Here is a 17,347-nt window from a genome sequence, read left to right as displayed (position 1 = left end):
CTTTATGTTAAACTACAGTTATTTTTAAAATGTCATTTTTGTTTGTATTTTGGGTGTCTGGAACAGATTAACTGAATTTGCATGACTTCATAAGTATATACTACGGCTCGGAATCACACACAAAATCACTTTTCGTTTAACATTTAACCAATGAGTCCCGTCAAAAAAATCTCATGCGGCACGTAATTGAACTGACCATTGTAAAGTTCAGATGGGAACTTTCACCGGTTATTTTATCTTTAATACTCGTTATACTAATAATAATAACCAGGAGACTGCATGATCTCAGTTGAACTATTTACTGGATGCCAGAAAGATCGAGTACAACAGCTGTGGAGCCTTTTCTGCTGACTCTATTCAAAATGGCCTCTAATATTGTCTTGGCCGCCCACCCTAGCCCATATGAAAATGTTTGACCTGGTGGTCTTAACTGGTTTCAACTGGATAAGTAAAGTTTTAAAACCATCCATGTTCTGTCGCACCAGCTAGCTAGAGCTAAGCTAATCTGGGAGTGTTGGTCTCTCCTGAGTGAAGCAGTATACTTGTAATGTTTTGGTTTTGTGGGGGTGGGATTTTGTTTTCTTTTGGTTATTTGTCATGTATTCCTTGTCTCTTCCCTTGTCCCGTTATGTCTAACCACGTCCACCTGAGTGTGTCTTCCCTTCCCAGTGTGTTGACCAATCAGCTCCCCAAGCCTTTTGTATCTTGCCCAGGTGTCTGTTGTTTTCTCGTTACCATGTGTATTTAGTTACCCTGCTTCCTTTCACTTCTTGTTGAGTCATTGTTGCTGTTCTGTCATCTCATGTTGTCCATGCCATGCCTTGTTGCCCTTGTGTTTTTGTCACTATAGTTTGTTTTTGACCTTGTTGATTTTATTTTGCCATAGTACCTTGTTTACATTTTTTCTGAATTAAATCTCCTTTTTACTTGCATCCCTGCCTTGCCCTGTTTTTGTTGCCCCCCTGCATTTGGGTCCTGCCTCCAGCACCCCCCAAACTTGACAATACTAAAGTGATTTATTTTTTTTTTTATTAACTCATTCACTCCCAGCCATTTTCACAAAAGCAATCCCGTTCGCTCCCGGCTGTTTTACTTGATTTTGACTGATTTTGCAAGGCCCACAGAATATTGTGTTATATTGCTAGAAAAGCATGGAACCCATCAAAAGAAAGATTAAAGTCTCTTCTTTCATCAGGAAGAAAAAGTATGTTTGTATCTGTTTCTGTTTTTGCAACAATTAGCATTGGAAGAGAGCTAGGTTTCATCAGTTTTCACAAAACTATTTAAAATTGTAAGTAATTGAGCTTTATTTCTAGATGGCCCTGGTTGATCTCCTTTGCTCTGCTGCCACCTGCTGGCCGTTTGTGTAATAACTACCATTTCTGCAACCGTTCTTTGCAGTTGAGAGGCTGCATCAAAGCCTTCTGTATGCTCTAGCATAAAAAACAAAAAAAAACGTATAATTACGTCTTTGAGGCAAAAACGTATTTAAACGTTATTGGGAGCAAATGAGTTAAAAAGGACAACCAACGTGAATTATGTATTTCTGATTTACTGTCTTTAAAATCATGCATTTGGAGGAATATAAAAAAAAATCAGGACAATACCTGAATTTGATTGACTAGTGAATGGGTTTTTGCTCTAACCAAACTCAGCCAACAATACAGTTTGCACGGAGGAGGCGATAACCTCCAGTAATTCAATCACAAAACAATGCACGTCAACACACACTGTCAAGGACATTTGTGAGGGGAACTTGAAAACATGATTGATCATTCCGTTCACCCGCATACCCCGACACTCATCTTCTTTAGAACAAACACACACACAAAACCATGTCGTGTCACCTCCACTGGCCCATTACATTTCCATGAAGATGATATCGTCTCAAGTCGGAATGCGGTGCGGAGGAAGAAGGGAGGGGAGCCTTCACGGCGCCGTGGGAGACGGATCGTGGAAGCAGAGAGTCACGGCTGAGTGGAAATGTTTGAAAGCTTTGAGAGGCGAGGAAGACGTGTAGCCACCCACCAATACAGGCACCCACACACCAGCCATCTCATGTGTTTCGACTAAACTCAAGGGATACGATTTCCTTGTCTTGTAATGATTTCTAAATTGGGCCTCTTTGCCCTGGGATATATTTAATTGCCACACACCGGCTGGTGATGCTAATGCGCACTGACAAAACGAGAGCGAGAGGCAGAAAGAGGGAGCGAGAGGAGGGAGTCACACTTGTTTTGAAGTAACTTTGACTTAGCAAGGACACCCGTATCTGTCAGAGAGTGGACGGCTATGCACAGTCATTGTCTACCAAGGGTTGAAGGGGTGGTCTTCATTAGCGGCAGTCTAGTGCCGGATGTGAGCTTACTCTTCCCACAGCATACAAACGCACACGTGCCTCCAGGCTATTATCGCTGCATGCTTTTTCTGTATTAATTATTCCCGTTTTCTGATATGTGATTATAGTCTGTGTACATTTGCTTTCTGATATGTGCAAAAAGGTGGCATGGCGTGTAAATAATCGCCATTTGGATGGGAAATTTACAACTTATTGTAGAGTTATTGAATTAGTTTTTCGAGCGTATCTGTTGTGCTTTTGTTTTAGTTTAGATTTCGTTAGTTTTAGTATTATTTATTTTATTTATGTATTATTTGGCAAGTGCCAAAGCAAAGGTCACTAAGTATTGTGTAATTAACTCATTTGCTCCCAATAACGTATAAATAATTTTTTAAAAATGTTTTAAGTGTCCCAAAGACGTATTTATACGTTTTGTTTGTTTGTTTTTATGCTAGAGCATACAGAAGGCTTTGATGCAGCCTCTCAACTGCAAAAAAAACAGTTGCAATTGTATTTTATTACATCAAAGTAGATTAGCATTATTAGCAAAATGTTAGAATAATATTCCCGACTGCTCGTGCAAACAACTTTAACAAACATAAACATTCTTTGGTGCATAACCATCAAAGCCTAAACGTGTTGCATGTAGTCCTACTTTACGTGCAAGACTGCAGCTGCTTTTCGAGCAAGTGAGCACCAAACAAAACAGGCAGGAGAGAAACGGCAGTAAAACAAAACACGGTCATGCTTCATGGCTGGCGTTTATTGTGGAATACACAACCGTCATCGTGGTGTCTATGTGCATGAGTTTCCAAGTGTGTTTGTGAAGCTTTCCCTGCCTTGTATTAGGATAAATAGCCCTTGTCTATCATGCAAGGCTGTGTCTGGCAAACAGATTCCCCTTCACGTCATGCCAGATTAACACAAATGAGCACCCTGGGAGACTTTTCATGGGGAAAAGTGTCAGCATGACACTTTAACGTCAAGGACATATTTTGGGGGAAAGCGTAGGTGGGTGCCAGACTTGGAGTATGGCTGCATTAATATCGAATCCTGAGCTCATAAACATACAACTCAATACTTTACACTTTATTTCATCATATCGTAATTTAAAAAAACAATAAATAAAACATGCCTGTATGTCACCTGTGCTTTAAAATGGATGGCGGTAACACCAAGAGAAATAATATTGACAATCTGTTGGCCCGTGGGCATTAGTGGTCGAGCTCTTGAGCGGTTTGGATCCAATTGGCTTAAAGACATTTTTGTTGTTCCGAGTGCCGCAATGACCCATTGTGTGGGTGTTCCACAGGGTTCAATTCTGGGGCCTTTGCTGTTGCTGAATTTATAATGTGTTTCCACGGTGTCTTAGGTTCTCCATAATTAATTCAAAGGAGTTTGATGAGCCCAGGTGATGTAAAAACAACGCCCCCAAATCAGCCGTGCCCTGCTGCTGAGATAGTACTTGGATGCCCCCTGAGGAATGGAATTACCCTGGTCATTGTTGTCGGTGGAAAAACGCGCAAACGGAATTTTACCAAGGTAAACTGAAAAGTTCTCCAAAAGTTCCGGCAGTGGAAAAGCCCCTATAGTCAGCTCTATGTCTTGCAAACAAAGTGCTTTCTCTTTTGAGGCCACGTTGGTTGTTGTTTTGTTGTCTAGAGGAAATTAAAGCCTCAATTCTTAATTTTCAAGTTTTTTTTCAAGAAGTTATGATGTTTGGTCCCACTTTGACAACTTATCTAAAGCCAGCAGTCAAGAATTTGGGTCCTAAACTGGACTGATTTTAAATTGGGCCAGCAAACTGGTGCAGTTGTCCAACATTTTTCATCTTTAGCTTTTGATTCAATATTGTTTAAGTGTTTTGTGATGTTTACTTTTTTTTTTTATGTTGTTTTAACTGTCTTGTTGCATGACTAATTTCGCTCCATGTACAGCACTTTGTTTGCAGCATTGGTTGTTGTCAAGAGCTCTTTAAATAAAGTTGAAGTTGAGGTTGTTGACTATCATTCCTAAAATGGCACTTCAGGTAATTATACTGCCAGGGTAAATTGCCTTCCGCAATTTCAAGCACCTTCTCACATGTCTGATTGCGCACACTCGTGGATTTTGCAAATGAACTTGCATGGTCGCACATGGTCATCTATGCGGATGCCTTAATGATTATCACAAGGATCATCAGTGAACTTAAAATGGCCACCAAAATATGTATACATTTATTTTCTATATTTATTTAATCATGCATTTTGTTTTGCCACAAATGTAATCAATACATTGCACAAACATGAAAGGAATTACAGTGGGGAGTCATTGACTATTCTGAACTATTTATCATTTGCTGATTTATTCACAGCTCACAAGATTAAATAGGATACAGAGGTGAATTAAAATTTAGGTATGAGATGAGCTCAGCTAAGCACCATGAGGAAGATTGGCAACAGCATTAGATAAATTATTTTAAAATCATCCTCAGTCTTACAGAGCATTTCTATTTTTTTTTTTTTTTTTTTTTTTTTTAATCCAGGACTTTTGGCACAGCAGAACTGCTTTACATATAAAATGACCTGATCTCATGGTGATACATCATCATGATCGTTTATTCGTGTTAGCAGAAAAACGAATGCATTAAATATTTGCATAAGTCTATGTGGAAAAAAAGTTACATTTCAAAAGTTGTTGGTTGGGAATTTCGTATGGCCTGACCAACAAACAACACTTTTTTTTTTTCTTTTTTTTTGGGGGGGGGGGGGTGGGGGGGGCAAATGTGTCAATACAGTGAAGAGTGAAGTTATGTACAGTTGTGTACATATGTGCGTTAGTACATTGTGTGTGCTGTCACTATGAGATAAGATCTGATTTACACATTTTTTCTTTGCAAATTTTCAGCAATAGCCTTTAAACATGTATTAACGTGTATTAAACATTTATTACACATTTATTACACATGTATTACAAGTGTAAACCTATTTACAAACATAATTCACTGTGCAGGGTTTTTATTGACGCTGCAATTCCATCAACGTAGTCAGAAAGGTAGTTTGCAACAGTGTCAAACTGCACCGCATTTTACTGCGATAGGTTTCTAATTTTATGACCCAATTTGGATTCCGAGCATAATCCCGCATCTCATTAGCCTGTGCAGCCACAGCAAATGAAGTATCTGGTGATTTTTGTTGAACCTTCAATTTTGACAAATTACATTCTAATTGCTTCAACAGCAAGTTGGCTTGTGCTGCTCGTGAAACACAGCCAAGGTTGAACAATACACTGCAGACGCGACCGTACCGATGCACACGGAGATGTTTTGTGTGTGCGCGCAAGTAAGTGAAGTGTGTGGAAGGGCCTTTTTTTTTTTTTTTTTTTTTCCGTGAGCATAAAGAGGCTCAGTGCTGATCCCGGTCAGAAAGAAAACCATCGCTCACGAGCGGAGAATACTAATCCCCCTGCCTTAGTCACCCGGTGGAGACGGCCCTTCACACATGCACTTTTCCTTCATTCATTCCATTTGTTTTAGCGAGGAAAGGATACGAGTGTTGAATAAAAAAACAATTACTCATGTTCATCAATAGAGGCATGTGTTGACGAACAGTCTGTGTGCTGTATTGTATTGTATTGGACAGGCTTAGTAGTTTTGTTTTGTTTTGTTTTAAACACCTGTATGTCCTTTACACATCTGTCTGCTGTAATTACAAGTATCAGGAATGCAATGCTGTTTCAAAACACAATATGAATTGTGTGTGAGTGAGCAAGAGGCAGCTTAATGCTGCAGCACTCAGTGAGCTGGTCTAGGGATTGACCGATATTGGGCATTTTAACGAATATCGGCTTTTTCTTCTTTTTTTTTTCAAAATCTGACGGCTGATAAAAAGTCAAGCTAAAACCGTTTCAATCTCAGGGAATGATTTAAATTTTCATTTAACTTCATAAGAGATGCTGCCGACCCTGGGAAGCTTCTGAACCTTTTTGTTTTGGTTCGACATCAAAACAAAAAAAAATGTGAAAGTTTAAAAGATTTTAGGATTTTTTTTTTTTTTTTTTTTTTTTTTTTTTGTGAAGTTTCAATTTAACTTTTTAAAAGATGCATTCATAACCTTTGGAGCTCCATCAACATTTTTTAAAAGAAATTTAAAAATATGTATGTTGTCTAAGATTTAAAAAAATAAAATAAATTCTATATTTTGAAAAATCTGAAAAGTTGTTCAGTAAACATGCTTTAATTAAGACATTACAACAAAGTCAAGATTGGCATTTGTATTTAAAAAAACATTGACGCCAAATTCCCCCTCCCCCCCTTTTTTTCACTGACGTGACTTGAAAATGAATATCGGCTTCAAATATCGGCATTCTTGACTGCTAATAATCTGTATCAGTATCGGCTCTGAAAAAAAATCATATCATTCTATCAATAATCTGGTCCCAAGATACCATTTCACCAAAATCCTACAATGGAGTTTGGATGACAAAGGGAGAAAAAAAACAAATTGCAATCGTAATTTGCCAGCGGGATTTTAATAATTGTGAACATTATAACATAAAATACTAATGAGTTTTCCATATGTACGGGCCATTTCCAGCCCCTTTCTGTATCTTAATGAGCAAAATTCAGTCGGGCTCTTTTTTTTTTTTTTTTTCAGTATGCTACTGTAATTGCTCATCTACTACACTAGGTGGCACTGGCGCTGTCATTGTCAGAGTATTAGCTTAAAACAAGTGGTGTATTTATATATTTATTTTTTTTATAATTGTGAAGCACTGCTCAATGCCAATGTACACCAAATTGGTCACCATGTTAATAACTGCTTCATGTTCTTATGTTGTTGCAGTAGTCAAGCACAATATCAACCACGTTTTCATGGTAGAATGTCTTACCAGTTGCCAGTTACCAGTTGCTGAAACAGTTTTGAGATATAGTTGCGTTTAAAGGTGAAAGGAATAAATAAATAAAATACATAAATATATATGTACACACGCATCCGAAATCGAGCTCATCTTTCAGGCATGACTTTACATCACCCTAACGATTGGCATCAAATCACAAGGTAGAGCTCTCCCTTTGATTTATTTATTTATTTTTTTTTACCCCCCTTCTAAAGCAAACATGCATGTGTCCAAGTTTAAACATTATTTTCTCCTCCCGTACACTGCTTCTCCGTCTGCCCCATTTATTGTAAGATAAAAACACAGCATCCTTCCTAAATAACCTTCCTTTCAGCAAGGTAAAATGCTCAAGGCTTATAACAATGTAATAACAATCATTTGAGTCAATCATGCATTTTGAGCTCCACATATAATTACCAATTACTGCTCCATCTACCTTTCATCTTTATTTGCACGTAGTAAAATAACAAATGCATATGCAATGGTCTATTTTTGTTGGACTTCAGTCTATTGGGAAGACACACAACACAAACGCACTAATGCATGTAAACCCCCTTGTGTTATGTTTATCAAGGCCCTCTGCCCGTCTCGTTTGACGCACTGATGTATGAACGACCATGTGTATGCGCATGGTTGTCAAATATCATCTTGTCCTAACGTTGCAAAATTCAGTTCGGCACACACGGTCACGCACGTGTAAACATTCATGCACACACAATAACATGCAGCATGTAAACCAACGTGTTCGGAACAACACTTCCTGGCCCACAAGGGAAGGATTGGGGCCGTCTAAAATATAGATCAGAAGGCTGAACTCCTGATTAGCAAATCTTTTTGATGAAGGGCTCGCAGGGTCCACTTTGAGCTGATTATCTTAATTAAAGGCCATCATATAAAATTCAAACGCTGCATTTTGAAAAAAATGGACGGGTGTACAGCCACATTTACAGTGTTGGCTATTTTTCATCTCAGGCTTAGTACAACACGATGTTAAATGATTAGCATATAACGGTAAGGGGTAAATGAGCCATATTGGTGATATATATATATATATATATATATATATATATATATGGGGTGTCAGGTGATTCCAATCTTAAATTGCAATTAATCGCATGCTTTAATAGGCAAATATCTATTCTAAATGTACAATAAAATGTAAAATAAAATATTTTTTTTCCAAATTTGTCATACTATTATTACTGGGGGATGTTAAACTAATAGAAATATGGCTGCACTTTTAGTCAGTTGTACAGTAATTATATAATAATTCAGGAAATTGAGTTAAAATGAAAAAGATGTGCTGTACTGTACAAAGAATGTAAGATTTATATGTTGGTCATTTTTCTGCCACTAGATGGCATAATTGCATTTGAGGGACATGGTGACAACATTTTTCTTTCATATTGAGAGCTATCTAATCTTTCACATGAAGTAACTTGTGAAATTGTAAAATACAACCTCTCCAGTCTCCACAAATATATACATTATTATTAAATTTATTACTGATAAATTTCGACGTGTCTGCTGCATTGCGACTGGAATTCCCCCAGAACAGAAAAAAAAAAGAGAAATTGGTGGCTTTAAATGAACTCAACAACAAAATGTTTTGTGTTCTTAATACTTAAAAATGAGATCTTACCTTGTCGGACATCTCGGGGCGCAATGGCGATGGCGTCGTTGGAATGCAGCTCAGTGACACAGCAGTCATCTGGAACCATTGAACCGTTGCTGAAACTGTGAGGCGTCTCCGGTATCATGGGGACGGAAGGCGGCATGATGTTGTGATTTGGACATATGCAGCCCGTTTGCGTCAATCCGCAACCATCCTGGGTCAGAACATCCTCTTCCTTGTTGTCACCCGTTCGTAAACATTCCTCAAACCATCGGCAGAGCACGCCGCAGGTGAACTGACTCGAGTTCTCGTTGTTAATGAGTAAGACCTCCACCAGCCTCATCTCCAGTAAATCCTTGGATACCCGAGGTTCGTCTGAGGCCGCGTGTCTGCTGAGACATAGTTGGACGAAGTTCTTATCAAACTGCAGGAAGGAGTAAGGAGCATCCCAGCCGGATTGGCTTCCACAAAGATCGATGACTTCCTGATCCCGAGCCGAGGCCGTCTCCAAGTGAAGCGGACAGCTTTGATTGGCCAGGTGGTGATCAAGGGAGAGCAGCATGGGGGAGTACGTCCGGCAGATGGAAGGGTGGCGGTTGAAGCGGAGATAGAGGGAATACTTGGTGGGATCTGGGTTTTCCAGGGACCAGGAACACCCTGGGGCCCTGGAGGGAAAAAGCTCCCTTAGGGAGAAAGAGCCATAGAGCACCCCAGCGACCAAGCTGGAGCACGGCGTGGAGATGGCTGAGGGGGGTCCCGCTACCCCGGTGCTGGGGATGACATGGGCAGACCCGTAGGCAACATCGGCCAGGGCGGACAGAGGAGCCAGAGCGAGGCCAGACACAGCAGCCAGGGCCCCAAGCACAGCCAGGAGAGAGGACAGCACAGACAGACACACCCCACCAGCAGTGTTCATCCTATGACATTGGTCCTGCAGGAAAAGAGAATAAAAAAAAAGAGGGACAGGGTGATTGGAATTAGTCACAGGCAAAGTCAGATATTATATGCCGTGACCAGACGATGTTTACTTCTTGGGATTTAAAAGGTATCTGGATTAGAAAATCCAGCTCAGTCAGCATGTAGTATTCTCGCCCAATATGTCTTGTGTTTCTGTTCAAGTTCTCCCGTCATGTCTGACTGTTTGGTATTAGGCCCTTTTTTTTTTTTTTATAACCATGATGTAAGACAAAAATGCCATTTTAAATGTGCACGAAATACGTGCGTACGGGAAATATATGTGCTGTAACATATTTCATTTGTCATAATACAGTTCCCAATGGCTGTATAAACGATACATTTGTATTGGGCAGTATAACACCCGGCGTAAAATTAACTAAGCCATGTTGGTCGACCCCTCGCAGTTTGACACCTGCAGAGTCGCATATTCAAAATGTCTATTTTTTATATATATATTTGGGGTATCAGTGTTGCACCCTCCTTGGATAACTCTTTTCTTGCCAGGAACGGGAATTAACGTTAACGTAAATCCCAACGTGTTCTGCCAATAACATTAACTGACGTCAACTGTGTTTTTTGTTTTGTTTTGTTTTTTTCCCCAATGGGCATCACAACGTTTTGTGCACCTCTGGTTTCATAAATGAGTTGGGGAAAAAAAAAACATCCACTAACTATCGCCAGCAGATGGCGGCATTGTATCTCTTTTCAATAGTCTCCCGCGTATAAAATTACATGAAAACATGGCGGATCTTAGGGAATACGTTTTCAAAGATGTTGCGAATGACCAAGCGTTTGTCACATTAAATCTAATTCATAGAACGTCACGAAACAAAAAAAGAATATTTGTGCTCAAAGTCACTGTTGTGTTCTCCCGTCATGTCTGACTGTTTGGTATTAGGCACGTTTTTTTTATAACCATGATGTAAGACAAAAATGCCATTTTAAATGTGCACGAAATACGTGCGTACGGGAAATATATGTGCTGTAACATATTTCATTTGTCATAATACAGTTCCCAATGCCTGTATAAACGATACATTTGTATTGGGCAGTATAACACCCGGCGTAAAAGTAACTAAGCCATGTTGGTCGACCCCTCGCAGTTTGACACCTGCAGAGTCGCATATTCAAAATGTATTTTTTTATATATTTGGGGTATTTTCCATTTGTTCTGGGATTTATTTCCCCATTGCCCTCGTTTTTCACAAAAAAAACATTATGCATATTTATCTGTTTTTTATTTTATTTATCTATTTTTTATCATTTTTGGGGTTTTAGTATGCTCGGGAGCCCGTACATCGGTCTATTTCAAGCATCAGTAGTTTTGCTTTTACTGTAGCACGCAGTGTGATTATTTATTTTATGTATGTTTTTAATAGGCTTTTAAAAGAGAATCTGGACTCAAATAATACACACTGAATAGTGCATATAAATATTTATCGTCTTTTAGTGCGTAAATAATTCCAAACCCATCACATAGTTGGTGCACACGGTGTGACTTTTCCATCACCTGAGACTGTCAAGTGGTTCAAAGTATGGATGGGGGGAAAAAAAAAAAAGAAAAAGTAATGATGGAGGACATGTGGGAGATCGGCGGTTTTGACACCACTGCACCACTTCAGAGTATGCTAGCTTCAAAACATTTTTCCTTCTCTACAATCGACCCAAACCTTAAACATAAACAGCTTTAACATATATTACACATTTAAGCTACAAGACATGTCACTTGACACTATATAATTTGGTTGAATGGTTTTTTTTAACTTGTATTTTGTAGGATGTCACATTGGTACACACAAAGAAATGTTTTCAGGATTTATTTCCCGAAAAAAGCAAACTTATGTTAAAGTCAGTGACTAGTCTTGCTTAAAGCATCTGAGTAACAAAAAGAGAACCAAAGGGGATGTTGTATTTAAAACAAGAAGCAACTTTCAGATATTGAAAATTCAACAAGGATTTTTTTTAAGCTTAAACTGCATCCACGTTCTTTATTTCCTCCGAATGAGGCTCGGTTGCGTCTTCAGAGAAAGTGTGCACTTACCCAAGGTAGATGTTAATAAAACAACAGCAGTATGCTACTTAACTGAATGTATGCAAATGTGTAAAAACATTCCAGCAGTGCACATATAGTCCACCGGGCCTGGGTAAAGAGGCGAAGAACTGCCTTCAGTTTAGCATGTCATGAGATGATGACCCCAGAGGGCTTGCATAGTAAGAGTCACTAGTCTTGTGTAAGTGATGTGACAGAAATACAAGAATGCTAAGCTGTAGGCAGTAAACAGTCTCTTTCAGGTTGTAGGCACTCTGCTACACTATGAATGATTCACCATTATGTCGTGTTCACGGACACATGCTAGCATTGTGATAACTTATTAGGTCAGTGAAAGGTCTTGGTAACACAAGTTCACCCTTCCAATGTAGGGCAGGACCGAGATAGTTTATATTGCTACAGCATTGCTCATTCGGTTGGAAAAGAGAGCTATCAGTGTTGCACCCTCCTTGGATAACTCTTTTCTTGCCAGGAACGGGAATTAACGTTAACGGAAATCCCAACATGTTCTGCCAATAACATTAATTGACGTCAACTGTGTTTTTTTGTTTTTTTTTGTTTTTTCCCCCAATGGGCATCACAACGTTTTGTGCAGCTCTGGTTTCATAAATGAGTTGGGGGGGGGGGGGGAATACCCACTAACTATCGCCAGCAGGTGGCGGCATTGTATCTCTTTTTCAATGGTGTCCCGTGTATAAAATTACATGAAAACATGGCGGATCTTAGGGAATACGTTTTCAAAGATGTTGCGAATGATCAAAGCGTTTGTCACATTAAATCTAATTCATAGAACGTCACTAAAAAATATATATATTTGTGCTCAAAGTCACTGTTGTGCAGAAAATGTATCATTTCACAAAAAGCTTTTTGTCTCCTTATTTTTTCCATTATCCGCTTGGTATCACTCAAATTACCCATTTTCAAATGGTGATTACTTAAGAACGGAGTATGGTAGAATCATACTTTTTTTTTCCTAATGAGAGAATGGAATCCACCATGTTTACGTAGTCATAGTGCCCAATATTCTGTTTGTCTTGAAAGATGAGTGAAAATGCTCGAAATCGGCTGGCACGCTAGAGGTTGTCTTTTTGGATAACGTTTTGCAGTAAAAGAGTTCGTTGGTATGACAGAACATGGACGGATTTTACAAAGTTAACAAAAATCACAAACTAATCCGGGTTTAATAACCCATTCAAAAGTTGAGTTGGTATATATATATATATATATATATATATATATATATATATATATATATATATGCGTACTATATCTTGCCACAGACCTATCAGACGTCAAGTAACATTAAATGCCAACCCATGCATAGGTAAACCCAACACAGATTTTACGGATGAAAAGAAGTCAAAAGCGTTAAGCAAATTGTTTTTGGGACAATGAACAATGAATATTCATACATGCAAGAACAGGCCCTAAAGTGCTGTCTTCAGCTCCATTCTGTCCCACTTCACTCTAAAACAGCACTTTACTGTGGGCACAATAAATATTCATTAGCTTGGATGTCTTCTTCCTCTCTTCCACCTTGACATTAATGTTATCTCCGAGGAGGGCAAAATAAAGAATATCCCTCTTTCCGTCTCGCTCGCCCCTCCATCTCCTTTAGCCTCGTCTTCATTCTGTAATACACTGAAGTGACAATATGACTCATATGATGTTTGTCTTGACTGCGAAAACCAGTGTGGCACAAAATCAAGATACAAGGATACAGTTTCAGCATACTTTAGCATGATGGTATCACGTGTGTATTTACAAAAGAGTATCAGGGCAACAAGAATAGAACATGTCCTACATATCGTGCGTACCAAAAACGGTAGCTTATGTAACAAGTAACAAAACATGATCAAGATGTTGATACATTTTTCCTTGAGTCATCTGTGGTCGTGTTGAGAAATGCGACCGTTTCCGTGTAAATTTGATAATAAAGTGTTTTTGCAGAACAGAATGTTGCAGATACAGAAGCATGTGTCAGGCTTGGCCTTGCAAACGCCACCAAACTCACTCGGGCATCTTCACACCCTTAACTTTGTCTTGTTTGGGGGGCAAAAATACGAAAGGTCACCATCTGTTAAGTGTTTGAATGGAATCTAATGTGACACACATGTGCACACAGTCAGATCCCACTGGACTAAAAGTGAATCTGGATGACCCTTCCTTATAATTTCATGCATGCGTACACAGTGGCGTGTGCAAGCTTGTAAACATTAGCATAAATCTAAATGGGATTGTCCAGTAACACGTTACAGTCGACGGAGCACTGCGGTGGATGAGGAGATTTTGTATTTGGCATTTCGGAAAACATACTTAGCAACAGATTATCTTAAAGCCGACTGTCCCACTTTAGTACGGCACACAGAACTTTGCAGATTCAGTGTCAAAACTGCGGTGGGTAAAATGGCCAAAAAAATTCTACTCAAGACAGATTACTGTTAACTCATTGACCGCCAAAATGGTTTCATAACGTTTAGTAAAATAACGATGTATGCCGCCATAAACGTTGACGTCAACTACTTTTTTTTTTTTTGGTGAATATATCAGTGGTCAGTGCAACGTCCAAGTGCAGCGCAGCCGGGTCAATGAGTTGTGAAAACAAAAACACCCACTAACTATGGCCAGCAGATGGCAGCGGTAGCTGCTCGGGCCCTAACTAGAGCTGCGAATTACAATGAAACATGACGCAATCTGATGAAATTGAACGTTTTCAAGGCTGACGTGAATGATCACAGCCTTTGTAACATTAAACCTAATTTGACGGAGCGTCACTAAACAAAAATGAGTGTCAAAGTCACTGTTGTGGGGAAAATCTATCTTTCAAATTTCGCTCAATGTCACTCAAAATGATACATTTTCAAATAGTGATTACTAAAGAACGGAATAAGGTAGAAACATACTTTTTTTCTAATGAAAGAATGGAATGCAATCTTTCATGTGGTAGCCATGTTGTTTATGTTTAAAAGAACACAATATTCAGTTTGCTTTGAAAAATGAGTTGAAATGCTTGAAATCCGCTGGCATTGGGGGTTGTTTTTTAATAACGTGTGGCAGTAAAAGAGTTAAAAATAACATGACTCAAGTTAAAGTAAAATGTTTTGCAATTTCTCAGGTAAATTCAGTGACCAAAAAAAGTAACTGAGGAATAAGTAACTGATAACTTGTGCTTTATTTTCTTACGTCTTAATTTAGCATTGCATGTGACAGCTAATTGCTTAATTTTATTAACAAAAAAAAGACCAAATACAAAACATATCAGGTTTGCATCTCAGCTTTAAGAACAAAGATGGGACTGATCAAAGAGAAATAAGTTAACAAAACCTGTTGGAGATTCAAAATTACATGTAAAAGGAAATCCAAATGAAGTTTTTGTTTGCAGTCACTGGTGTGGCAAATCAATAGTATAACTAATGCAACTTTAGCTTCGGGATGACAGAAATAAAAACAATGCCAAGCCAATTTCCGTGCTTTATGTCACTACAAACTGCAGGTAAGGGAGAAAAACGTGGGCGAGGTGTGGGAGTTGTGTCAGCTTCTCTGACAGTTTGACAGGCTGTGCATGGTCAGACTGCATACATTTGTCAGTGTACACGCATGTGTACTGCGTGAACATGGGAGAAACACATCCATCAAACGTGTTTTTCCTTCACCATATGTATTAAATAGTGGGCAAGTCTGCATGTGAGTTTTTGGGCGTACATCAGGGTCACAGAGTGTGGTCAATGTTTTAATGAGTGGGAAATAAACACACATGCAAGTGCAGTCTGCAGAGTATCTGCGTCCACCTGCCAGGGCATATTACATGAATGTATGAATAATACATACATGACATGAGAGGTAACGCAAGATAAAGCCTGGCAGGGCAGCAGAAATCAAACGCAAATCGTCATTTGCGCAGCTTTGACAGCTTTTATTTCTGCCACAGCACCGGCTAAAGTGGTGGAATAACTTGTTTATGTTTCCGCTAATAAGCGGCTAACAAGCTAATGCTGCTCACTGATCCAAAATAAGCAAACACGGGAAGGGATTTTTATCTGTCCAGCTGGGAAGCGATCAAACTTGATCAATGCGTGTTATTTCCCAATCGTTTCATTTTCCGTAACATCTCTCGCTCGCCAGCTGCAGTGGAACACGTGGCCATTTTTTTTTTTTTTCTTTGAAGTGTTGCCAGGCAAGGTATTTATTTCATTATCTCCTCGTCCTCTCGATTTCCTCTTCTTGTTTTTAGGAGTGAGGATCAAGAGGAAAGTGAGGGGAGGGGGAGCTGACGCTGCAGGTATGTTCTTGTATTGTTCAATATTTATGAGAAGGATGAAAAAAGGATGGCAGGATGAGTGCTATCGAAGGATAGAACAGTTGGACTCCAGTTCTTATTGTAACCCTGCAAACGGATGCATCCATCTGTACTACATCTGTGTTCATTGCATATATTTGAGTAGGCATCATAGTCTGATAGTTACTCAATGATGGGGACTCCCGGGAGGTGTAAACAGCATTTGCTGAATAATACACATTTTGCTGGCATTGTAATGGTGCTTGAATGGTTTGGGGTTTTAGGAAGAATACAGGGCAAACTGTTCCTAGTTTATTTAATGAAATCCTTTCTTGATGTTTTTAAATGACAACCACCACCTTCCAACACAGAAATCGACAAAATGATTGAAAATGTGTCACACCGATTCAACGGTTCGATTTCAAAATGGACCGATTCGGTTCGACTCAGTGGGATTAAGATTTGATTTGATACAGCTCTGTTTTTTGTTGTCATTTTAAATACGTATGAATAAACATTTCAGTACTTTACACGTTCCAGGCACGGGACCAGCCCACGATTAGAGAAACCCAACGTATAATTGGCACCAACTGCAATGCATGTGGGGGGGGAAATACAATAAAACCCCCAAAATTCTTCAAAAAACACTGAATATAACATTTAACTCATTTGTTCCCAATAACGTGTAAATACGTTTTTTTTAATGTAAGTGTCCCAAAGACGTATTTATACGTTTTTTTTTCATGCTAGAGCATACAGAAGGCTTTGATGCAGCCTCTCAACTGCAAAGAACGGTTGAAGAAATGGTAGTTATTACATAAACAGCCAGCAGGTGGCAGCAGAGCAAAGGAGCTCAACCAGGGCCATCTAGAAAAAGAGCTCAATTACTTACTATTTTAAATAGATTTGTGAAAATTGATGAAACTTAGCTCTCTTCTAATGCTAATTGTTGCAAAACGGAAACAGAAACAAACATACTTTTTTTTTTTTCCTGATGAAAGAAGAGACTTTGAACTTTCTTTTGGTAGGTTCCATGCTTTTATAGAAATTGAACACAATATTCTGTGCGCCTTCCAAAATCAGTGAAAATCCAGTAAAACAGCCGGGAGCGAACGGGATTGCTTCTGTGAAAATGGCTGGGAGTGAATGAGTTAATGTCTTATTTCGTAAAACTGACCAATGACATCCTTGATTAATCGGGCAAATTAACACATGCCGATCATTATTTGTGCA

At 39.0% G+C, this 17,347-nt stretch overlaps 1 protein-coding gene across 25 annotated transcripts in view; it reads right to left on the bottom strand.

Moving 5' to 3' along the window:
* adgrb2 (adhesion G protein-coupled receptor B2) overlaps positions 1 to 17,347 on the bottom strand; it is a 168,636-nt gene that overhangs the window by 110,552 nt on the left and 40,737 nt on the right. For all 25 annotated transcript variants that reach the window (XR_013280501.1, XM_077508001.1, XM_077508000.1 and 22 more), the window contains exon 2: positions 8,859 to 9,762. Coding sequence is in view for 24 of the 25 variants with exons in the window: in XM_077508001.1 (XP_077364127.1) it covers positions 8,859 to 9,747 (889 nt within the window). In the remaining variant the exon portion in view is untranslated. The remainder of the gene's footprint in view (positions 1 to 8,858; positions 9,763 to 17,347) is intronic.

The sequence above is a fragment of the Festucalex cinctus genome, chromosome 19 (assembly GCF_051991245.1).
Source record: "Festucalex cinctus isolate MCC-2025b chromosome 19, RoL_Fcin_1.0, whole genome shotgun sequence".
NCBI lineage: Eukaryota > Metazoa > Chordata > Actinopteri > Syngnathiformes > Syngnathidae > Festucalex > Festucalex cinctus.
Note: the sequence above shows the minus strand (reverse complement) of the source record. Positions and strands in the feature narration are given on the sequence as shown.